At 40.3% G+C, this 26,193-nt stretch overlaps 1 protein-coding gene across 2 annotated transcripts in view; it reads right to left on the bottom strand.

Moving 5' to 3' along the window:
• Window positions 1–11,276, bottom strand: part of PPM1L (protein phosphatase, Mg2+/Mn2+ dependent 1L) — a 99,483-nt gene extending 88,207 nt beyond the window's left edge. Inside the window, exon 1 of one of the 2 annotated variants that reach the window (XM_075761658.1) lies at window positions 10,334–11,276. In XM_075761658.1, the coding sequence (XP_075617773.1) occupies window positions 10,334–10,732 (399 nt within the window). In that variant the 5' untranslated portion in view covers window positions 10,733–11,276. The remainder of the gene's footprint in view (window positions 1–10,333) is intronic. The other variant, XM_075761659.1, reaches the window with a different exon arrangement.
• Between the last annotated feature and the right edge of the window lie 14,917 nt (window positions 11,277–26,193).

Below are 26,193 nucleotides of genomic sequence, written 5' to 3'. Positions count from 1 at the left end.
AACACACGCTACTCTCCCTTTTCCCTCTACTCACATTCTTGTCTTCAAGTCCCAAGCTCCACTTCTCGTCTCCCTCACCCCTTTCCTATATCAGCATCCCTGTGTCATGTTATTCCAGTAAGAACACTAGATGCTTGCAATTGCATGGACAGAAAGGGTAGCAACAACTTTTTTTCAAGCAGTTACTAAAAAAATTACTTTCCTTGTCACGGTTCAGAGTTAACTGCATCCCCAAGACCTGACCAGTAAGTATGCAGCATGAGGCCACTTGCCTTCACCTCTCTCCGATGGGAATCCCAGCAGCATCCTGCCCATGGAAACACCCAAGGGGGCTTAGTCCTCACGTCAGCAGCTATGATCAGGTGTGCTGAGGATAACGATCCCAGTATCAGGTGATCATTATCATAAGCCTTTCACAACAAAATCTTGTTTAATCTCAATTACGGGAGCATATGAGTTATAACACAACCATCTACATGTACTACAATTCTACTGACTTCCATCAGTTTGGTGTCGCCCAGCTAATGCCACTTCGGGGAAATGAGATTCAGTCTCCTCCCCAGCGTTGCTGCTTGTCAACTAGAGACTGCTTTTACCTAGTTTGTGCTTATGTTCCTACTTCTCCTTGCATGATTTCCCTTTTCTTCCATACCAATAAAGGGCCTAACTTAGGATGATGAGTAGTACATTACTAATGAACGTATTATTTTTGTTCGGTGGGATCGTCCAGACTGTTGTCCAACTTCCCTGCTTCTCAGCAGAAATAAACTCGCTGTAAACACACTGCATATCTCAGATTTAAAAAAAAAAAATTAAAAGCACCTTCACCATCCTACATTGTGTCCTATACATCTTTTAAAAGACCTAGGTAAATAAAAAAACAACAACAAAACAAACAACAAACTAGAAAAAACAGAAAAAATCATTCACACTCAAATGCAGGAAAGTAGATGAAAGCTCAGGGCTATGAACACTAAGAAAACTAAAATGACAAGCATGTTTTGTCCTCCCCTTCCTCCTACTCCCACACTAAGTTTCTGTTCCTGAACCACACAACCTTAGATAGACATTTAATGCTGATCACAATCAGCTATTTTGATATCTCAGCTTCAGCACATGTTTAGAGGAAGAATATGTTTCAGGGAAAGTTTAGGCAATTCTGAGGTGCAGTTCGTGTGTAGACTACCTGCAAATAAATCATGTTCCCATTTAAAATGCAAGTTTAAAGAAATGCAAGTGAGCCGTGGCACACCAGAGAACTATATTATGGGCCATGCACTTTCACTTATCAGAATAAATGTTTAATGCCCTCCAGCAGTTTTCTATCTAGTAGAGAATGAAAAAGTAAAGAGATTTAGTACATTAGAAAAACGTATTGATTGAAAGCACTATTCTATGACAGTTTCAGCTATTATAACAGAACTTAATAAAATCAAATGTTTACCCCTGAAGGGGATTTTTTAAAAAAAATAAAAAAAATAGGCTTTTTCAACATTTATGACAATGAGAAAATTTGCAAGGGATAACATTTTAGTGCTGAAAGTAAATGCAAATAAATGTTCGTTTCTCCAGGGGAGCTTTGAGGTTTGCCGACATGACGTGCTATGGATAATTGCGTTGCGGTTTAGCAGTTAAAACACGTACTTTGATTGTCTGGCTGGAGATGTCAGCTGCTCACACAGCTGTGAATCAGACAAGGTCAGAGATGATGAGAGCCAGCAATGTTTCAGCATCATAATCAATTTGTATCAGCAGCAGTAAGATTGGTACTCTGTGCTGCCATGCAACTCTCAGAAGTTCGTTATGGCACCCAACCGAAAGAACGATGCTTCTTCCTCTCCCCTCGTCCGTGTTGCTTTATCACGAAACAACTCAGACCCTGCTCGCCCCAGAGCCCGAGCCCCTGTCCCAGCTGAGTGCCCTACGCAACCACCCAACAGCTACTTTCCTGGAATAACTTTTCTACAAGAGTACAAAGGTACATTTTTCCATTCAGATTATTTTACGGCCTGCAAATTACTCTAGACCCGAAAGCCTAGTCTTAAGAAGTACTTTCTGTTCTTTTTATCTCTTCAATGCAATCAAGATAGTTCACTTATACCAGATAAGGAACAGATTCATCATCTAAACATCAGGCCTTACAGCATAAATGGGCAGTTATTTAAACTACAATTTATACACTCTGACCAGTCTCCCCTACTTACCCTGACTTGAATATTTATTAGTATTCTGGCATCTGCAAACCTTTTTTTCTTGTAAACTGCAATGAAATTTACTTTTTTTTTAAAGCTATGCTGCTTTCAAATGAAATTTCTACATTTGGCAGTAAGTTTTAAACTGCTTTAATAAAAACACTAGCTAAACAAGAAGACTAGAAGCACACTAGCAGCCCAAGAGAAAGAAATTCTCCAACTTGTTGCAACTACTCATTCTGCATACAACTTACAATGGCCTGGAGATCACGAGCACTCTGCAGGTACATCTTTGTCAGGATGGAAACTTCCTTTTGGACTTAGCTTATCTGTTGTCTTTGTTGTCTTATTACCTTCAGGGTGAACTGAAGCTCCACAGGGCTAATAAAGACAAATGGTCATTAAATCTTCATGATCTTATTTTACATGGAAGATTTCTTGGGCTGGCCATGAGCCAGAGAAACTGGTCTATCCAGCTAGACTGGTATCTAGTAACAGAGTCACTGAACACTGATGATAACATGAACCTGACTAGGAAGTCAGCAGCTGAAGGGAACCAATAGTTAAAGAAACTGTTTTAAAGAATAAGATTCTCACTCATACCTACTCCCCATTTCAGAAGGCAGTGGCACAGGCCATACATTCCCAAACTTGTTACAGCGGTTTTCAAACTGGGGTGCACACGCACACGGCTAGGAACACGCAGATCATTTTAATCAGCTCAGATGTGCCACATGGTATGAGAAGCAACAGCTCATATTACTGCTCGTCTTTGGCATCCTGCCTGAGATGCAGGCTGAGCACCCCAGCAAAGGCAGCTACTGCTGACACGCGCCGCTGTACAGATTGTCCTGGGTCTGCTTGTGTCCCAGCACAGGCGAGGACCTACCCGGTACAAGGACCCAAGGGCTGGCATGGGCAAAGAGAGCACAGCTTATTGAGGTAGAGCATGCCGTAAATGGATGAAGGTGTAAGGTTCATGGGATGCTCAGGTACAAAAGCAGGGTCACCAAATTGCATGGACGGCAGGGGTCGTGGGGGTGTGGGTGAGGAGGTTTGCTTTGTGGGGGCACAGAGTAGGGAGGATGGCAGTAGGGTCTAAAGGGTGGGCGAGTTCACTTGAACTTTAAGGTTTCAACAAATACTACAGTGAAGAAGTGGAGCTAGAGGCGTATGACTTTCTGTGCATAATTATAGCAGCTGCTGCCCTTTAATTAGTTTTGGGAACTCTCCTTTCAAGGGTATAGATTCAAACCAAAAGGTACTGGAGAAGGAGCATATAAGCATTTTATTCCTTTTTCTAGATCTATCAGTATCTATGCTGTGCTTAAAGCGAAGAGCAAGTCCTGAACCTGGAGACCCAAGAAACATTAGAGCCAGTTACCCTTGGATTGCCTTTCTGGGTCACAAAACTTGACTGATCTTGCACATGACCATTTCCAAGGAGTTCAGCATGTTCAAGGGCTCCTGGGGATGGGGGAAAGGCGCAGCACCGCCCATAGTTTCACTTCTGTGAAGGCAATACCTGTGGGCTGAGGAAGCACGGTGATGGGCCAGGTGAAGGGGGACAGGGCTGAAGGGTCCCAAGAACAAGAGAAACTTTAGAGTTGCCAGATCCAGTACATGGGAACCCAGCAACTAGTACAGGGCCTTCCATAGGGCCAAGATGCTGTAGAGAATTGCAGCTAAGGGCAAAAATTAGGCAGCAGCAAAACAAAGCATCCGTATGCCAGGAGATTGTTTAAAAAGTGAAACTGCCAGAAGCCAAAACTCAGTTTTAAGGAACAATTTACACCATAAATATTTGGATCTCTAACAACAAGGAGGAAGGAGAAATACTACTCTGGTCCAAAACAGCTTCTGAAAGCATGACACTCAAGGCAGAGCTAGAGCAATCTGCTGTTTTAACTAACCCCACAGGATTGAAGAATCCGAATTTTCTTTCTTTCACACTATTAAACACAAAATGTCCAAGTTCCTGACCTGCAGAATGGAATCAATCAAAATCCTACTGCCCCCGAACTGTATTTAAATTTGTTTATTATACATCCCAGCTGGAGACCAGGTTAAACAGGGCTAGGTAACAAGTCTTCACCACTGTCTATGTTGTGTGGTAAGCAGTATCAGCAGAACAAATCAGCACATTTTCAGGCAATTTAAGATGCTGCTCATTTCTGAGCCTTGATCCATCTTTAGAGATTGTTTATGTATCTAAGGATGTGGCCCCAGGAGCGCTACCGCAGGGTATCAAGTTAAAAAGCTTCAGGCACTCTAACAACTGCGGTCTGAACATTCCTGTTCCGTAGCTGTGAAATATCCTCCCCTTCTACGGCAATGGATAACCTGCTGAGCATCGACCGTGCAGCATGAGCACGCACACAAACACTTCCGATGGAGTTAGTCAAGTTCATGGAGAAACTTAAATGACTTTCATAATTTGAAAGCATCTAAGAATCAAAATTGATTTAATTAAACCAGGGGCAGTCAGTTGGCTGCCTGTGTGCCCAAACATGGAAGCACCGATCCAAGCTAAGCTGGCAGACTACATTTAAAATTAATTGACTTTTTGATTTTTATAAAAATTGAAAAAGACTCAATTCTACACCCAATGATACAGCTGTGAATGGCAGTGATAAGAGTTCCTACTTCCAATTACATATTTTTATGCCATTTTAATCAATTTTAAGTCACAGTTTTGTACAACAAACGAGCATATAGCGTAGACCTAAAATCAAATAAGCGTGGATTTGTAGGGTGAAAATCATAACCCTGTAACATGATATCCAAGAATCAAAACTTGGATAAACTAAACAAAATTACAGAAATGATCCTATATATCATTTTGGTTTATATTTTAGGCCACTCATATGGAATTTATAAGCAGATTTGAGACTTGCATATCAACATGACCTCACCTATGTAAATATTTATTCAAACATTTAGGCACTTTGCAGAGGATCCTATATTAGAAACTGAAGGAAATTACTATAAAAGGAAAACCATCCCAGCAGTTTCTTTTTAAAAACTGCAAATCCTTAAAGACTTCACCTCACAACTAGGCTATAACATCCATAAAAACTCAAAGCTGTTGTTTGATTTATTCTTAAATTATATAAAATCTTAAGTCATTAATCATAGAATCTTTAAGGTTGGAAAAGACCTCTAAAATCATCCAAGTTCATCCTTAATGGCCTTTACTCAAAAGTATGATAGATAAATTTTCATCACTAAGTTTGCTTAAGTAGTTCAGTATCAGAGGAACAGGTTTTGAATTAGAATTAGCAGATCTGGATAAATTTAGAAAAAACTCAGAATGGTTAGCTTTCTCTTCTTTCAACACAGCATAAAGACCTTCTGCTATTAGCATCAGAAACTAAGAAAAAAGAAAAAAATCCAAAGATCACCAAAATAAACATATTAGCTCATTAGTTCATATTTGGTAGAAGGCAAACATTATCTTCCAACTGTCAACCATCATCTCCAATTAAATGGAATAAATTTCCCCCTATCAATGTCTGAAAAGATGCTCATCATCATAGCACAGCCTACACCCAGGTGATTCCAGGTCATCAGTTTGTGAAGCGGTTAAAAATCCAGTTAACTGGTACGAACACAAGCATCCAGACACTATGTCCTATTCTGACTATGATTTACAGCTGCTCTGCCAATATCCTTGTGTGTTTGGTAAATTTACAGTAGTTTACCTGTTCACCTTCACTGAGGACTAAGTCACCTCATATTCATTTAAGGAGGGGAATATGCACACGAGCTATTACCACGGTACGCAGCATTTCAGAAGTTCCCTTCCCAACCTAACCTCACAGCAACTTGTTTGTTGCAGCGGGCCTGAAGACGACAGCAAGTTCACCCCAATAAATCAGGGAGGAATCAATCATGCTTTCAAGTACCTGTATTTTAAATGCACAGCAGGCTCATTTAAACACAGCTGGCACAGTGCCCTCTTCTCCAGGCCTTACCTCGGCATTCACGTTTCCATAGTCTCAGACAATACCAGTAAGGACTCTCACCATTATCTTCTGACCTTTCCTTTTTTTTTTTTTTTTTTTTTTTGTCTTTGTAAGTTAATCAGTAACCAGAGACTTCTGCCAACAGCTCCTGCTACTGATTTCAAGGTCCTGTGGCACACAAAGCATTATGTGATTCTGTATGTGGTTATAAACATTAGCCACTTATACAGCAAATTCCCTCCATTCACATTTAAGCTCCCCAATCTTTCCCTACACTATGAATAAAAATAAAAAGGTGTATTTCACATACTGCAACACTCTATCAACAACTCTAAAAACCAATTATATCATGCAAAATGCTCTTATCCACACCTACAGATCATAAAGAACATGCCTTGCCATGTTTCTATTGAAGGAGGCTAAAAGAAATAAAAAGAGCAAGACGTTTTTTATGAGACAGTTACTGAGCTTTAATTTCTCACCGTTGTTATCCACATCAGTTTATGACTGCAAACAAGCACAGGCAGCATTTAAGGTACTATCTATTACTAGAATTATTTTTAAAGTCTTCACTCATAGGGTTAGGAAAAACCAATGATATGCGACATAGCCATAACCATAAAACTGCAGATGGTAGCTGAACTACCTTGTTCTTGTCTAATACTCAGATCTCACTAAACTAAGTGCTTAAACCTTAAATATTTGAGAAAAGAACCCTCTAGTAAATGCTAGTTAAAACAGTTAACTCATTCTGATTAAGCATCCATCCTTTTGGTTGCTCAGCTTTCAAGCTCATTGTTTGTTATTTTGTCATTTATGTAGTTTGCCACTTCCCAATCTTCCAGTCTAGACAGCCCCAAAACTTCTAAAGAAAGGAAAAAGGGAAGGGGTGGGGAGGCACTCAAGCCATCTTTAAGCCTTATAAAGAAGCTGCTGAGAGAACAAACAAATACTTTCTTCTCTTATTTTATGATTCTAAGTTAGATTACCTTGAAGACTCCTTTGGCCAAAATCATTCAGTGAGACAACAGGCAAAAACTTTTCTTCATTCTTTCTAAGTCTACTTCTTTGCCCTCTGCCTCTGTTCTGGATTATTATTATTATATCGTCAAGAAACAAACTAACTTTTATTAAAAGGAAGACTGCACAACACACCACGTATCGAGTTTTATCTCTGAAATATCGTTGCCTTTAACAAGTAATTGCAGCAGCACAGAGCATTAATAATTATTTTTGCTTATTGCTTTCTCATCAAGCCAGCCACAAAATTTAAGTAAATGGCTGCCAACCTATTCAGGCTAAAATTCTAAGATGGAAGAGGAAATGACATAACAGAAAAGTAGAATTTATACAAAATGTTGGCAAGATTTAAGCAAAACCCAGAAATCTTCATAAATTAGCACTACACAGTAATTCATATTACTTGAATCATGCTTCTCTATCCTTCCACTTCAACGTGATATGGCAGGAAGTAATTAATGGAGACACACTCCCTTGCATATAGCTGGAAAGAATTAATCTAGCATCTCATTTGCGGTATTGTCTGTTTGGAAAAACATTTTTTCCCCATATAGAACAGTGTTTCACATGAAACTCCAGAGATTAGCAATTCTTTGTTCCTTAAATACACAGAAAGACATTTAATGGGAGCCAATACGGAAAATTTAATCTTCACAAAGGCTTTGCTACATATGTAGGTAAAGTGTTCCACAGTCATTTATCTTTTAAAAAAAATAAGAATAAAATAAGACACCCAGCAAACCAATTCAAACAGAGACCTGAAATTCAGTATTATATACTACGGATTAAATAAGAGCATTAATTTTTGCTATTTCTTCTCCCGCCCCATTTCTACTCAAAACTACAGAACCTGCTTAGATTAAAACCTGTTTTTCATAATTTATTTTTTGCTGTATGCACAGCACACAGTTTGTGTTCTTCTCATCAGTTTTACATAAAATCTAAAGCTAGAAACTACTTATGTCCCCAATGATTATCCACTTATTTTTGTAGGAGTAAAGGCCACTAAGAACACCTGGCGATTTCATTAGAAAGATAAATAAGAGATACTAGATACATACTTTTTTAAAATATTAACTTTAGTAAGGTTTGGAGAGAGATCTGCTAAACCTTTCAAAATGACAGGCCTCATATAAAAGCCTCATACTTTGCCACTGAATCCATCAGAGCAAGTTCTGAGGAACTGGAACACAAAAGACAAATGAGCTTTCTACAGATCCAGTATTATCATTAACATATCTTATGAATGTAATTCCAAGATCCACAATAAAACAAACAAGCAAGTAAAAAAAAAAAAATATAGGACACTTTCTTGTCAGTTAGCTATTCTCTGTGTTAAGTTTTGGATTATACTGAGTTTGCAATCAAGCGTAAGGCAAGATACATATACGATACAAAATCAAAGAAAGAAGATCCTGTTTTCACAATGCCAAAGTCTAAGCGCTTATATCATACTTCTATCTGTAACAATCTCAGAATACTGTTTAAAAACATGACACAGATATATCCTGCAAACTTGTTTGGCTGATCAGTTCAGACAAGGAAAACTGTCAGTTCAAACAAAGGGGAAGAACAGCAGAAGACAGAGCACAAGCACTTTCCATCCAAAGCTTCAGAAAACAAGTGTCAGATGTACCAAACACTCTGATCGGAGCTAATATTCCTTCAGGAGAAGGTATGTACCAGTTTGCAATACATATACATTTCTACCTGTATTCCTCAAAGGCCGATGAATAGCGAAGTGGCACAAGTATGCCAGTAAGAGTTGGCACAGCTATGCCCCAATTGAAATCAGACATAAAGAGGAAAACAGGGTTCAATCGTGACCAGAATTTTTTATGAAGTTGACAATTTTCAATATCCAAAGTGTCTGCATTATTTTAAAGGGGGCACAACGCTAGACATTGTGAGACAGCAGTAGGACAGATGACTGACTCCCTTTACAACTGTGCAGGCAGCAGCAGAGCAGCTTTTCGATTGTGTGCCTAAGGCCTGGATTTTTCAGGCAGCACTTACAGGTTTAGAGGGGCAGCAGCTGCCATCCTTGTGCCCCATTAGTGTCCAATTGTCACTGCCAATGCTTTTCTAGGAAGGACTTTGACTACTTGATCTGTGAAAGCAGCTGGAAGAACACCCAAGCCCTCTCGCTGCCTTACCCCTCCTGGGCAGGAGCACTTACGTGAAAAACTTGAACATTTCTCTCCAGCTTCCATCAACCCATCAAAACCCATAAGGTAATCTTATACCCAGTATAATGGTTGCTAGAGCTAATTTGTCACACAAGGACAAATTCTTTGTCCTTTTCCACAGTTATGAAACATGTGCTTTGTGCTATACAAAAAGCTACATGGCAGCACTGCAATCCTAAATGAAGAGGAAGCTATAGTTTCAACATTTGTCATATGAAATAAATGAACTATTCCATCAAGCTGTAATACTAATTACATAACACAACCTAAAGGAAATCACCCTGCCTAAAAAAAGTTAAGAGGTTACACACCAGAAAGTTTCAAAATGACAGTTTTCCTGGCTTCCCACTAGGGAGGGGACAAGTACAACAGCACAGTTGTAATGACTTAAAAACTACATGCAATTCACAAACACGATACTTATTCTCAGTCACCCAGGTCTTCACCAGGGAATGAATTACTGTGAAGTCACATTTTACACACACCAGCTTTAAGGCTGCACACACGCCTGCCTTTAAGAGGGCTCCTCTCTAACCACTGATGAGCACAGCTCCTGACAGGAGGGGGAGACCAGCCCGGTACCAAAATCAGATCACACCACACTTCGCTGTAACAAAAGATGACTCCAGGGAGTTTGTGGTCATCATCGTTATTCCAAGCACGTAAGAGACACCTCCAACGGCTTTTACTTCAATTAAACCTTTACTACCGTAAAGGGCAGACGGGGTATAAACACATTTATACCGTGCTGATCGTGGAAGGGGTAATGAGAGATAAAGGGAATTAATCCCTATTCACAGAATCCCTCCCCCCTGCTCCAAGAAACAAGGACACCCCCCCAACAATCTTAAGATAACTGCACAAACCTGGTGGGCGAGAACACATCCATTCCTTGCCCTGCAACCATCCTCCCCCACCACCCCTTTTTTGTTTGTTTGTTTTTTGTTTCCAGCTGAGCACTTGCCTCTCCTCCGTGCCCATCAAATATCCCGAAGATGGAGGGGTGAGTCTTGTTCACCAGGTCAGTGATTACTTCGAACCTGTCCTCCATGTGATCCCTCCGGCCTTGGATAGAGTAGACAGCCACGTTGTGGCTCTTGAACTCCCACGTCTTGGAGAACTCTGCGTCCAGCACGTCTAGCCCCCCGAGCCTGTCATTCTGCATGATCTCGGCCACCTTGCCCTTCACCATCTTCACCGCATCCCTGCTGGACTTAACAATGGTTTTCACCTCATCCGTGTGGAAGAAATAACTCCACAGGGCCAGGCTGATGCACAGCAAGAACAGGGTCTCCGGTCTAAGCAAGAAGTAACGCATGATCCGACCCAGCAGAGACAGCAAAGTCATTGTATCCTCTATCATTTATTATCGAGACCGTGTATCCCCACACCATGCAACGCGCACCCCGGCGGCTGGGATGGCTCTGAGCCGAGGCAGCGAGTCAGTGCATGCTCCGCTGGGGCGCAGCCGGCGGGCGGGTAGCGCCGAGTCCCGCGCCCCGCCGCTCCCTCCTCCCGGCGGCGGCCTCGGGGGGGCCGCTCAACGCACCGCCGCTGCCGGGCGGCGGCCACCGGCGCGTCCCGGCCCCGCGGCGCCCCGTCCCTCCCGCGGGGGAGCCGCGTCGCCAGGAGCAGCGAGGAGCGGGCCCGGCCCGCCGAGGAAAGCTCCGCCGGTGCCGCACCTCCCGCGGCCGCGGCCCCCCTCAGAGCCAGAGCTCGCCGCGGGCGCCCCTAGGCCGCTGCTCCGCCTCAGGGCCCCGCGGGAGGCCGCCGCGCTCCGCCGCTCTCACAGCTCGCCCCGCCGCGTCGCGGAGCCAGCGGCCGGCCGCAGCGAGGAGGTGCCTGGCAGGGCCGCCCGCGGGTACCTGTCTCCCGTGTCCCCCACGCCTTGCGCCGTCCCTCCCCCGGGGCGGAGCGCCGCCGCCACCGCCTCCTCGCCCGGCCCCCGCCGCCCGACTACAAGCCCCGGCGGCCTTCGCGGGGGGGGGCGCGGGCACGGGTTGGCGGGGGCGGCGCGAAGGCTTCTGGGACTCGTAGTCCGGCGGGGGCGGCGGAGCTGGGCCCGGGGAGAGGCGGGCGGCGGTGCGGGGCCGCGCTGGCGGGGGCTGCGGCGGGAAGATCGGTGTAGCCGGTGCGGCAATAGCAGCGCAGCGCTATCTGTTACAGCCAGTCCGGACTCCCGCAGGGGTACCGGGACAGCAAACGCTCGACTGCAGCTCACCGTACTTCAGCAGCCAGGGTGACCCTCTTAGCCACCCCTGCTCCTCCTAAAAACCCTGGGAAACCAAGAAACAAAATAGTGCTGTGGGTTTTCTAGAGGATATTACAGGACTATCAAGCAGTCTCCACTTACACTCATGGGCTTGCAGGTGAAGGGGAACCAAAGGCGGAATTTCTCTATTAGACTGATCATAGAGTTTGCCTAGACAGCAATTCAATGGGGAAAAAACCAACCAACCAACCAACCAACCAAACCCAAAACCAAAAAACCAACCACTGCTCAAAACGTATTCTCTTTCTCTGAGCCATTTCTGCAAGTTGTCGTTTTTCTGCTAACTGATAAGCAATGAAAATTACAAGCTGTGCCTGTGCGAGCAGAAGTTTGCTGAAATATAAACAATTCAGCGTAGTGCCTGAGCTGCAAATGAGCTGGAGTGATTTTCAGCCAGCTGGCAGACTGGGGGTCTGAAAACTGACAAAATTCGTCAACCAACCTCAGAGAGTATGACAGCTGATATACTAGTCAAACACGTAAGAGGGGTGTTGAAAATGAATTGGCAAACCACAAAACCAGTCTGAAATTTTGAGTGAAAACCATAGTAAGCTGCCTTTCAGCCAATGCTGAGTGTTCACGTACCTGCCTTCCAGCAGCTCCCACTTCCTTAGGGCTATTGTTAACACAGAAGTCACACATAAACATACATAAACTATTGTTTTGCTAGTTTTTTTCAAAGATCAGCTGAAGTAAATTACATAACCCCAAATCTGGTTAACCCAAAGTTAATGATTTAAGCCTTTTTGTGTCCAATTCTTACATCCAACTCTGAGGGGCAGGAAAGTTAATGACAGATGCGGTATCTAAGGATGATACTGCTTTAAATCTTAGCAGGCCGTAACACTTTATTAGTATTTCAAAGTACTATCCAAAGTTGTACATTTCAGGCCCGAAGAAACTCTTACCTTTATCTTCCCATCCGTCACTGTCCACTTGAGTTGTGCCGTGGGCTCTTTACCTGAAAGGCCAAAATACGTGCCCATGAGTTCACTGATATGGTAACAACGCAGACTTGAGAGCAGCTGCGGCTCACGATGCTGACTGAACAGCTAACTTCACTAGTGCTTCCAGGAAACATAAGACTAAACATGACAAACAGCAGCTGAAATAAGTTGCACCAATGAAATAATGTTTTTTGCTACTACAAACTTTGTAGCTACCTCTAGCCTGAAGCTTTCCAGTCAGACTAAGTCCCTGTTTTGTGACTGGAGCTTTTCTAGCAAAACTTCTCAGTTTAAAGAAAGCCTCAGTTTTGTTGTATCTAACCTGTGTCTTATCATGGCTGGGACACTTGCATTACAGCACAGATCCCTCAGCACAGTCAACTTGTCTTTGTGTGCGTGACCTTAGAGAGCAAATTTCTACTCCCTGGCTTTTTGCTGTATCTGCTGCAGCAACTCCCCTTTGAGTCGTTCATTGTACTGGCTGGAAGCCGCTCGTGACCACTAAGCAAAACTGGCTCTGTAATGATTGTGTTTGTTTTTAATAACAACCGCATTATGGCTTTGTTTAATTCTATTTATGTTTAATGAAAGATAAAATAAATGTTAAAATGTGGAGAATACTGCTCACTAGCGCCAACCAATTCATTATTTATTTAATCATCATTTTAATGAGATGTAAATGTGTATGTTTTGTCAGGGAGCAGTGACTTGTATGAAACTTGTGTTTCGCTGATGGCAATTTGAATTCTGACTATGGGGTTGCGAAGTGAAATAAAGTGGTTACAAGTCAGAGAGTGCGCAAATCACTCTTCCAGCCACCAGCATCCATCACTGTTATTTCAGTTGCCAAGGACTGATATCCGTACACTCTCCATCGACTTTCTCCAAAGAAGTACGGGATCCTCTCTGTGGTAAATGCCCCCAGGAGCAGAAGATGCTCCATACTACCCTGGAGCAGTCCATTAGCAAAATGATTATTATTGCCTATTTTCCATTGCATGATGCATATTTTATACTGCAAGAGAGTTTGAGTTGGTTCCAAAAGCATCTTGGCTGTGAAAATATGATCTGAAATGCTCTGCAGCTGCAGTGTCTGAAGCTTTCCTTTCTGAATGGGAGGCAGATGAAACAATAGAGTACAGGAAAGTCTTGTTCTGCTAAACAGATGCAATGGGGCAGCAATTGCCATCGTGACAGGGCCGTCTCAAAGTAACCCATGTAAATACTCAGCCCTTGAAATGGAACTGTCCACTAATTAAATGCTAATAATCCAGGTATTGAGTAAAAGTTTTACACAACTGTACCATTAAGTGCAAAATTCAAAGCAACAATGAGACAGCCCAGTGGTCTGATCCAGAGTGAGCCAAAAAACCCACTTAGGGCTTTCATTCTGCACTCCATGGCTGAAGTCTGTCCTGCTTACTCTAGCAAATCTCTTCAGTGGAGAAACAGAACTTCAAGATCCAAACGCATTCTTTTAAACACTGGAAATCAGTAATAAAAAATTCATCAATATTTGGGATATCTGTTGTTATTGAAAGATTTAATTTGGGTTTTGTTTTTGAGGGGAACGTTGACTTTTGTTCATCTGTGAAAGGAGCGAAAAGCGATCACTGAGTCAGCTTCACAAATAAACTTAGTAATTATACACTATGTAATGAGCTGAGCATGTGGAAGAAACATTTCTTGCTCAACAGCTCCTCCTACTGCTTACACGTAGCACGAAGCTATCAAGGCATAATTTGTTTTCATCCATTGGCTACAAAAACAAATAATCTGCTTATATAAACATGTATTGATCGTCTGTTTAGTGTTATAATACACAGGAATTTGGTATATGTTGCCTGATATGGAATAAAATTGGAAATTATTTTGAGCCCAAGAGAAAAAAAAGCAGCATACAACTTTCATTCATAGGCAATTTTCATGGTACCCAGAATTAAAATAGAGTAAGATATGGGAAAGACTTTGCTAGTCTGCACAATGCCAACACTGTTAGCATTGTCATTTCTTGCTTATAATAGAAGAACAATGTTTTTTGATTGTGAGATGCTTCATTTTGTAAAGATAGTTCTAATGACAAATAATAATAACAACAATTAAAATTTATTTCATTTAATCCATATGCAAACTGAATTTACTATTATTATAGCCTGGTGATGAACAGTGAAGATACAATACTGAATGGGTCATCAGTTTTAATGGAAAATTTTACTAATATGAAGCATTTAGTTTGATGGAAATTTCCTTGTAAAAATAGTACCAAAATCTGTAAAACTTCTATTTTATAATATTCTCTGGGATGCTAAAATGTGGATTATGCTTCTGTTATTATTTACTGTATTCTGCTGCCTATTTGAAAAGTCTTCTCAGGATTTTCAGATTCAAAGAGTGTTATTAGCACAAATCAGAAGTGCCCACTAATGTAGCTTACTGCAGGTTAGTCCTTTCATTGCACGTCAGAACACTGAAGTTTATAGCAAAATATCCCCAGAAGCCTACAAAGCCATTTCTCTTTTCTTCTGTTAATATATAAAATCATACTAGAAAAAGTAGTACCAATGATGACTATAAAACTGTCTTTTTGCATGTCAGGAATAAAATTGCAATGCAGTAAAATCTCTCATGCTTTTCAGAGGTTTTAAAGAAACAAATTCTAGAATATTCAGGGTGTTCTTTGGCCATGACAGACACAGATCTCCAGAGAAATAACAGAATAGCAATATTATAAACTGCTTTCTACAATAGTTTTGATAACAGGTAAAGAAAGTTTCAGATTTTCTGCCAGTAATTTTTATTCTTTCTTTCTTTTGATCTCTGTTGATATAAACAACACTTTCTAATATTGTTTCCAGAGTTTTATGTAGCAGCAAATACCAAGCATCGCAGGTAAATTCTGCCTTCTCCCTGGTAAACCCATGAGAAATCTTATTATAGGAATTTTGCTCATTTTGCACTTCCATTGAAGAGGAACACTTGCAGATGTGGAATGAAAATAGCAATTTTCCACACAAGTTGTTCGTTTCTATTTTCCATGATTCTCAATTCCCATTCCTCATTATAGTACATCTTTGTGTGTAAAGTCTGATTTTCTTTTATTTCCCGGCAACATAAAGTGACCTTAGTGTCAGTGAGAATGAGAGTCACAGGATGCAGAGAGATTTCTGGAAAATGGAGAGTCATGTTTTAGCAACACCTTTTATTTAAACATAAGATTCTGCTATGGAATAGTATGCACTAAACCACAACCGTGTAGCAGTGTACCACTGTGCAGCTGAAGCACATCCTAGATGTATTGGGAAGGTTCAATGTATGCAGGTACCTGCATGCAGACAAACATGAGAATGGAAATCCCAGGGTATGTAATTTCTGATTATAAGTATATAATTTGGTGTAAGATATACCTAAAGCTAACATTATTTCAAGAAAACAAAAATCAATGTAATTTCCCAAATAAACTAAGGGGTGCTGTTTATTAGTGTTTACGTGTTCTTATTTACTTTTAATATCAAAGACAAACTATCCTGTGATACACACAATCAAGAAAAGATGCCAATACTCGTTTTATGGAAAAATTTAACCAGGGTGTATTTCAGAAGGAAATTTTGGAGTCTATCAATTTACAGAACCTTGAATTAATAAAGTTCTAGAATTACAAGAAAAATTGGGGTATTACAGGTGAAAAGTAAAACATTTTTCTAACAGTGAGCTCACATGTGGATGTAAAGACCATCTGCAACCGGCATAAGGAAGGATGGAAAGAAGCTGATAGGAGTACAATGTGGTTCTGGTCTCCGTAGTTATACAGTTACCAGGTGGTCCAAGTATATAAAGACTCACGAAGAAACTATAATACTGACAGTGACAATGAAATGCCAACAAAAAGCTGAAGCTCTGTTCCCACTGTAACCAGTGGGAGTCTTTGCCTTGAACCTTGGTGGGAGCACAATCCCAAAATCTTCATTCTGAGTCCACCTCTCAAGGGCATGACATACTCTTGGAAATTCTCACTGATTTATTTTGAGGTTTCCCTGGTTAGGCCCTCTGTATCATAGTTATTCAAAACACATTTTTCCCTGTCAGTTTCCAGAGATGAACTCACTGAGAATTGGAGCATGACTGAAATATCGTCAAAAAAGCCTTGTAGATAAAGCCAAAGATGATCCTGACTGCCAAAGCTGCTATCTAAATATTCTTTCATTTAAATAGCAGCATAACTTTTCATCACTACTGAGTGAAGATATACTTGGAAATGTTTGTAAAGTATTTGCTGGTGAATTAATGCATCACAAACTTAGCACTTTTATGAAGAACTCAAAAATATGCAAGGAAAATATAAATAGAAGCTAAGCATTTTAGAATCACTTTGAATTAGCTACAAATTGGCAGCATTCTTATTAAATCTTTCTCAGATTTGAACACAAATTGATAAAAATCAACAACAATCTTAATTTTCCTCTTCATTAATTTTTACTTGGTTTAGCAGATGTTTCATGTCTTTGTTGTAGACTATTTAATTTGCATTAAGCAAGAGACTACAAATTTGATTTATACATTTTAACTCCTTGCATTTTTACTTCTTTCAGATACATTTGTATGCAAAACAGTATGGGCTGCATTCTGGACCAGATCCTTAGGTCAGCCAAGCTTGGCTTGTATCAAAACAGAGATGAGAGGGGAATTGAGGTTACATGTGCCTTTTTTGGTGACTTACTCTAAAACTAAAATTAACTGTGGACTCAGCTAACTGCACAATTTAAAACCAATCCCAAGCTGCACTCAGTTCCATGACTCTTCAGGAGGTTAGTTACAGCCACGATGAATTTCAAACATACAGCAGCGATCCAACCTTGACACCTTCCCTTGACCATACTCTTAATATACCCTAGAAAGTAAAGCCTTCTAAAAGGCATGATAGAGATAACTCAGCTCTGGGCTACTTAAGATTTCCTTAAGCAAGCCAAGTAAATTGCTTTTCTGACTGCTTTATGGTCCCTGAATGGCACGAAGCAGGCAGCCTGTGTTCCTTTTGTCTCTGGGAATATGTGATTGATTCTCACACACTACTTCATTTTCATATGCAGCCTCAGGGACAGGCTCCTTTTACTCAGTTCAAAAGGCTCACTTATTTTCCCAGATTTTGGTGATGGAGATAGATAGAGAGATATTCAAACAAGGATGGTGGAATAATTCTTTTATTGGGCTATGGAGGATTTATTAAGACTTTCCTCATTTTTTAAATTAAAGTGTATTCATGCCCAGTGCTTGAAATTTGCTTGAAATGGGTCTGTCGATAAATAAAGATGAAGCATTCATACCTCTAGGGCTGAAATGGGAAATATATTTTATAAGGGGCAGGAAAAGGAAGAGACTCAGACTTTCTCTAAAGAGCCAGCACAGAAAACTGAAGGAGCATTGCTGATGTCCACTGGATACAGCCATAACCTTCCTCTAAGAGAAATACAAAAGCACAGAAAGAAATACAAAGTAATTAAAAAAAAAAATCAGAAGTTAATGGTCAGGGACACTCGCAGAAGATGACAAATTTAAAAACATTCTGTGTAAGGTAATAGGGATAAGCTGCTTAGAGATATTTAGATGTCTACACTCCACTGAATCATACAAGGAAGTTTGGGTTCCTAAGAACTGGATGCAGTAGGAAATTGATAATTCCTATACACAACACCTACTCAAGGATGTTTTAAGTGACATCTATTCTTCTTGTGTGTCTGCAGTGACACACACACTTCTTTCTTTTTGTTTTCTGTCTTCTCATGGGCAATATGTCTAGTGAGATCCAAACGGCATGGTTTGTACTAAAATAGCTGCATGGGTTGGTACCTTCAGCTGTCAGAACTGTCTCTCCTTCCTTCCCACTTTGTGAAATATACATACCACAGCACCATCTGCTTCACCAGGATGCAGATTTGCTGCAGAGGAGCTGTATTTTAATGGGAAAAATCATCTGACTACAAGAGAATTTTATGACTTTGTTTTAATTTTCTTTTCTATCTACTTCCCCCCCCCCCTCCAATTCTCACATCAGTCCTAGGTCTCTTGAGGCACCAGACTGTGAAGCTGACACCAGATGGGGGAATGAGTTTCAAACAGCTGCGGGCTTCCCTACTGCTGCTTCCAGCTATCAAGGATTCATTTCTGCACGTGCATACGGAAAAAGCTGGTGATAGCAAGGCAGTACTAAATTCAGTTTTCCTCCCTGCAAGCTCCACTGCTTTCAGCATTCTCACAGCTCACAAAATTTCCCACAATCACAGTATCTGTTTAGAGAGGGCAGAATGACTGGCAGCTGCCTTCAGCTGATGAAAAAGAAGTGAACAAAGGATGAGAGAGCATGTAGAAGGAATGGAATGTATTTACACAGATCCCTCTGCAGGAGGCTGTTTATCAGATGTTATGAACTGATTTATTTATAGCTAATGACTTCTCCAAAAACATTGTTCTCTGCTGACCTTTACACTTAAATTGAAAGTCAGGAGACCTACTCTGCCAAGTAAATGAAATAATTTTAAACTAAAATACAGGGGGGGAAAGCCTCTTGATGTATTGTGAATCCATTGTTAACTAAACTACTGTATCTCCTGCTTTTTTACCTTATTATCGTTGCTGGTCACTATGGATAGCTAGTATCTCCAGAATAACCAGTAAACCTGGTACATGAAAAGAAAAAAAGACAACTTGATTTAATATGGGAGTTTAGGACACTTAGCCAGTAATCCGATCAGTTGGTTATACTGTCATCTCCTTATACAGGGGTTCTGTCTCTCAGTGGTCTGTGCAATGCCCAATCCATTAGTAATGCTCCACAAATAAGGAACAGGGATTTGCACTTTTCCAGGCTGACATAATTAGTCATCGCTTCCTACAAAAATACAGAAAGCAATAACCAGGCTATTTCAGCCTGCTGGAGCCTGCCTCTTCTGACTGTCAAACCCACTCACGCTAACATGTTTGAGCTCAGCTTACCGAACTGAGGCGTTTGCAGCCAGAGAGGATCGTGCCCTTTCTTTGATCACCATCTCTGCTCTCCCCGGTAGCTTCCAACAGCCAGGCCTAACGAGGTTCTGCAGTACGGAAAATGCCGGCACGCTGGAGTCATGGGTGCCCCAAAGAGACAGCTAATTCACCTCACGCTGCCGTCAAGCCCCGTGCTGTGGGACTGAAGATGCGTGTTTTACAATTGGCTCATCACGGTCAGCAGTGCCTGTCATTGCTTCCAAACCGGGATGCTTCAGGAGTCAAAGTGTGTCCTGTCACCTTTTCCTCTCGCGATGCTAATTAGACTCTGCTCTCTGCAAGAGCACAACAGAGACACAAAAGATGCTGATGAATCTTGTTTGTTGTTGCCCATAGAAGTTATGAAGGAGACCTTTGCAGTAAATGGAAAGCAATGCTGTTTGCTGGAGGGATGATAGAATACTTCGCATGCTCGCTATGTCCCAAGTTCTTGCTAGAGGAGGGAGGGGAAGGGTTTCCTCCCTTCCTTGATGCACGGTCCATATTCCTGCTGCAGTTCCTGCAGCTCTGTATCTCTGGCTTCCCCTTGTGCCCCTGCGCTCCTGGCTCCACCAACCCCCGGGAGAGGCGCTGGGCTAGCTCAGGGAGGCCTGGGCCTCTGCGAATTGCCTTCACCTACTACAGAAGAAGGGCACTGACCACACTCTGCTCTGTCACCAGAAGTGACGGTGCAAAGAAAAAGCACCTTCCTCTATGGACTCTCACAACATCGCTGATTTAACTTTTAAGCGTAAGAAATGTCTCTCAGGATAGGAAGATCAACTGAGCAGAAACTTCGTAATGTTAGAATTAATCCTGTGCTTTAGAAGTAAAACCTGATGACTGCATGCAGATAGAACAGTTTCTCCTTTCTGCTTCTTGCTGTAATGGAAAAAGTAAAGTATTGAAGAAATAATTTCACAGCTTGGCTAAGCATTAACAGCACTTTCTGTGTAACAAATACCTGATGCCATGGATTTGGTAACGGAACAGGAGATGGCTGATGCACTTCTATGAGAGGAACTGGGCTACCAGCCAAAATGTGAGTTTTACTAGTTATGTTCACAATCAGGAACTACAAGAATTAATTCCTGAATTGATGTATGTGAGGATAGAAAAGCAAAATATAGCACAATTTGCAGAATCTGTAGGCTACATGCATTTTCATCTATTTTTCTTATACTGCTTTTTTTTTTATCTGGTGTTTCTAGATCTGAAAATTCATAAAAGTATTGAATGAAAAACTCTTTGGAAATGCAGTAATCTGTATTTACAACCTAGCTGCTGCATAAAAGATGGAAGAGCCCCACTCTTCCAGTGCCTTTGAGCCTGGTACCTTTTAAAAAGTTTCCTTCAGCAAGGGTTGGTTCAATCAGTATGCGTGAAACAGAAGAATCACAGTGAAAAAACTCAATGCCCATATATATTTATTCCTGTAATGACTGTGATATGAGACATACTTCTTGTAAGTCTTTGAGACATTTTTATAAGTTTTCTACCCAAAACTACCAGTAATGAGCACTCTCAAGAAAATCTGCACTGCTAAGGTGTAAGGAGCAGCCTCAGAAATGTAAGATGTGAAGCTGATGCAGCGGCAGTAAATACTGGTTTGTGTAAAATGTAGTTTTGAGACACCACACAAAGTTCCCTTACAGTAAGTTTTAATTCAGAAGTTAAGAAGATGTATGAAAGTTCAAGTACTTGTCTGGCAGATTCAATGGAACATAATAAAGGCCTTTAACCCCAGTAAGATGGGTTTTTAAAGGTTTGAGAAGTCTCACGCTGACAAATGTGAAGACAGGAGTGGCAATACAAGAAAGCAAGTCAGGCAGAATCTCTCTGAAGAAGTCAGAAACCCTTATTTTAAATGAAGAAATATACTTTAAATTTTGGCTAATTTATGTTGAAGTAACATGTATTTGAAACTGCAGTTGCCATTTTCTAAACCCGCTCTATTATTTCCTTAAGGTTAATAAGTTCACTTAGTTTTTATTCCTCTGTGATACGAAGAGACATTTAATGAAGTTTTGTGTCTTAAAAATCAGTTTCTCCAAATAGCTGAATTCTGCTGAAAAATCTAAAATTAAAGGCTTTTTAACTGTGACCCTGCTCTGGAAAGGCAGTTCAGCACAGTCTCACTGACCTTCAGCCTATGCTCTGCTATATACAGCTCTCCTGAATTTATCTTCGGAACGTGTACTACTGAAATCAATGAGACTGGTTATAAGGGTAATGATATAACTGTGGTATTTGTTTCAAAGCTAAGGACCTCACAGTTATCTGCCATTCTAGCACAGCGCATAAATAAGAAAATGGAAAAATAGCATAGGAAGAATAAATACAACATGCCATACTGTTAAGACAAATATCAATAAACTAGTGAAAGACATAAAGAAGGGTTTAGAATAGTTCTTTCCACACCTCCTGTATTGCTGTTAAATACGAGTTCTTTTCACAGAATTTAGTTTCATGCTAATTTGCTTACCTATTTAATAACATTAATAGCTGTGTGTTTAAAAGTATAAACAGTGTAATTTCACTGTTGTGCTGTTGAACTGTATTTTGCTGCATTTAACTCCTTACACATATGAAAGGCTGTAGAAACAATTAAGTGTAAGGGTATAGCTATATTGGACTTTTCCTCAGTGTCAAAAGCAGTTTAAGAGGCTGCCACTGTCGCACTGCAATTCTCTGCTTTCCCACCATTCCTGCACAATTCCTTAACACCACTCTGTCTTCCAACAGCCTAGGGATCCAGTTTTAAAAACTGCCTGAGATTGTTCGTCTTTATATGAGATCTTTAGAAATATTTTAAAAGGGTATTGAAAATATCAAAGTTGCTATAAATATAGCAACTATGCTATATTTATTGCTATAAATTCCTGTTTAAGGAATCACTGACATTTGTTTTACAGTTTTCATTAAAAAACCCAACAACTTTTCATTGAAACATTTGAAAATTTCAACACTTCTTTTGTGGAAAACTGTTTCCCTGGCCATCTTTTAAACAAAAAAAAAATTGAAACACCACCAAATAGTCTTGCATTAAAATTATATAGGTGACATGTCACATATGGATATGACAACTGAATCCAATCTCTGCCATGAGATGCAAATTTCTTAATGACTGATAGAGACACACAGGTATAATTTAACCACATCAAAATCTTTGCCTAAATCATTGCTTTCTGTTAGAATCAGTGACAGAATTCTAGCTAAAAATGACTATTTTGTGTACTCAGAGCTCTCCCTTCCTCGAGCCATTTGAAACTAAGAGTATACTGATAAATACCCTTCATTGGAAGTATATTTAGTGCTTGAACTGTGTATATGAAGAGAGGCAGGAGATCAACAACTACTACATTTACATTAGCAACACAGAGGAGGATTTCAACATATAAGTAGCAATGAGACAAACTATGGGCAATTTTGCCCTTTGTTTTCAAAATGGGCTTTGCTTTCTCTCACCCTCAAATGATATTTTACAGAGGTTCTCTAGGATTACATCTGGAATAAGGAAAATATGGCTAAAAGGATTTAATTTATCTTTAAAATAAAATCTAGTATGTCATTCAGACAGGAAAGCAAGCCAGGGATGAATGTTTGATGTAAAAATTTATGAAACATGAAATGGGCTTTAATAGTAAGTCTGTGAAGTCTTGAAACAATAGGTCTCTCTGGAGTGGCAGAGTCCTATTTTTATGGTGCTTTGATAGGTGGGAAGGTCATAAAAGTGTTGTGTATGAGGAAAGAATTAAAAATGTAATTGAACATGGTTCATAAATCCATGAAGGTTCAGAAGCTACACTCTGGGTACTAATTCCTGCTGGGAAATGTTTCTATGTAGTTACAAAGTAAAGGTTAATAGTAAATACAATCTGGCACCTGCAAATCTCTGGTTTATTTTTCTTCTAAAATATGACTTACCATTGACCTTATGTTGTCCATCATTTGATGATTATGTCTGCATTTTCCAGTAAAAACTGTTCTTCCCCTTTTTTGATTAAATTAGACTGTGAGCTCAGATTTTGATTTATATGGAGTAGCAATGCCTCATTATTCCAGGACTGAAAATGTCCTCGTTTAAGATCAGATCAGAAGATGGGATGAAAGGCTTTTATAATTTTGAAAGGAATCAGTCTTTTTTAGGCCAGTCACTACATTTCTGTTATTAATCATAAAGACGGATGTGTATAAAAGAAGGTATTTTTACATCTATACTAAAATTCTTAAAATTCTACATTGACAAATGGCTATTAATAAGAGAAGGATATAAAGAGAAAAGCAAAGAGAAATGTTAAAATGAGACCTTCTGGCTCAAAGACCTACTGCTTTTGCAGTTTGCCACTATGAAAAGGCACCGAGGGAGCTAAGGCAGATCAAAGATTAAATCTCAAGAATCCCAGTTTTTATTAATTTATTGTTTAGCAAATAACTGCATCATATTTAATGAAGCATCTGCCTTTTAGGTATGTGTAGACAAGATAGCATCCCTCTGGTAGTGCTTGTTTACATTGAAAATAAAGGTACAGAACAGAAATGTCTTTGCTGATCCATATATGAGTTCTTGCAACAGTATGAAATAGTTTTCAGAAGATGGCAATAAAACCAAAGAAATTTCACACAAAACAGTATTTTATAGGAATACCGTTAAAGCTGACAAGTAAAAATTCCGTAACAGAATACCCAATTGAGATTATCATACCACTAGTACAATACATGGTGTTCTGCCACTCATGTGCATGCATGTCAACACAGTGTGTAACAACAGCTACAGAAACTGGTTTTGCATTGCTTTAAATTATAAGCGACGAATATATTTCTTTTCCTTTTTTCTCAAGTATTTCTAGAATAGTTCTAATTATTCTTCAGATTTTATTTTTGTCAGTGGAGATTTGGGAATTACACTGAAAATAAATTCCTGTTTCTTATGCCATAGTCCTAAAGAAACTAGGACACATGTAAAAGAAGTATCTAAATACAGAGAATTCATATAGAGGAAAAGGTCTGAACCTCTGTCAAAATAATATGAATAAAGAAGCAGCATCACTGATTATCTTGGCAGTGCAGAAGTGCAGAAGACTTGTTTTCTGATAGAAAATACATAAAGATTAAGAAAAATCTGCCCCAAACTCTCACTCATAATTAATCATTACTCAGAAGTTACAGGAATAAAATAGAAGGTGGATCCACTTTTCTGATAGGTGCTACTGCAAAGTATAGCTGGCCAGAGCTAACTTAAAAAAGCTATCTGGAGGTTTCAAATTCATGTATCCTGAAGAACAATGAACTATAACATAGTTAAGCAAAATATGTACTTCTGTGTATTATAGCTTTCTGATTTTATAGCGCTTCTTATACAGAAAGACTGGATGAAAAGTAAATGAGTCAGAGAAATTAATGCACACAGAGGAGACACAAGTTTTATGTATTTGGGTTCTTTGTAGACAATTTAAACACTGTTTATAGATGCTAAGATTTTCTTTTAAAATAATAAACTTCTAGTCCTCTGGCTAAGGAAATTAATTTTGAACATAAATTGCTGCATTCTGTGCAATTTCCATTGTCTGACTCTCTCATACCTGCAAATCTCTTTCACATAGGACATTATGCTTCAATCCAAGAAAAAACAATTTCTCTCCATCCTAATTAGCCCTGAAAGCAAGCCTTTTCCCCTTCATGTGCCACAGTAGAAACTAAGTTAGATAAAGAGATCTGGGCAAAGGTGAAGGGTCTCTGCTTGGGGTCCATATATAGTTTTAATGAGCAAACATGAATATCTTAAAGCAGAAACTCTTTTATGTACTGGTTTCACTTCTAAAACACAGCATTAATTCTAACATTTCTGCTCAACCCATCTGCCTGTCCTGAGGTGCATTTATGACAGTTACAGGGCAGGAACAAACAAGATTCATCAGCATCTTTTGTGTCTCTGTTGTGCTCTTGCAGGGAGCAGAGTCTAATTAGCATCGCGAGAGGAAAAGGTGACAGGACACACTTTGACTCCTGAAGCATCCCGGTTTGGAAGCAATGACAGGCACTGCTGACCGTGATGAGCCAATTGTAAAACACGCATCTTCAGTCCCACAGCACGGGGCTTGACGGCAGCGTGAGGTGAATTAGCTGTCTCTTTGGGGCACCCATGACTCCAGCGTGCCGGCATTTTCCGTACTGCAGAACCTCGTTAGGCCTGGCTGTTGGAAGCTACCGGGGAGAGCAGAGATGGTGATCAAAGAAAGGGCACGATCCTCTCTGGCTGCAAACGCCTCAGTTCGGTAAGCTGAGCTCAAACATGTTAGCGTGAGTGGGTTTGACAGTCAGAAGAGGCAGGCTCCAGCAGGCTGAAATAGCCTGGTTATTGCTTTCTGTATTTTTGTAGGAAGCAATGACTAATTATGTCAGCCTGGAAAAGTGCAAATCCCTGTTCCTTATTTGTGGAGCATGGCTGATGGGTCACTTTTCTCTCTGTCAGGTAGATTACATTCCAGGACATTCAAGTTGCAGGGTTTGCTGTTTTCTTCCAGTCTTTCCTTGACTCACCCCTACTTTCACAGTAGTGTGAGGATGTTCAAGTCTCTAGTTCCTAGGAGT

This window comes from Balearica regulorum, chromosome 9 (genome assembly GCF_011004875.1).
Source record: "Balearica regulorum gibbericeps isolate bBalReg1 chromosome 9, bBalReg1.pri, whole genome shotgun sequence".
In the NCBI taxonomy this organism is placed as follows: domain Eukaryota; kingdom Metazoa; phylum Chordata; class Aves; order Gruiformes; family Gruidae; genus Balearica; species Balearica regulorum.
Note: the sequence above shows the minus strand (reverse complement) of the source record. Positions and strands in the feature narration are given on the sequence as shown.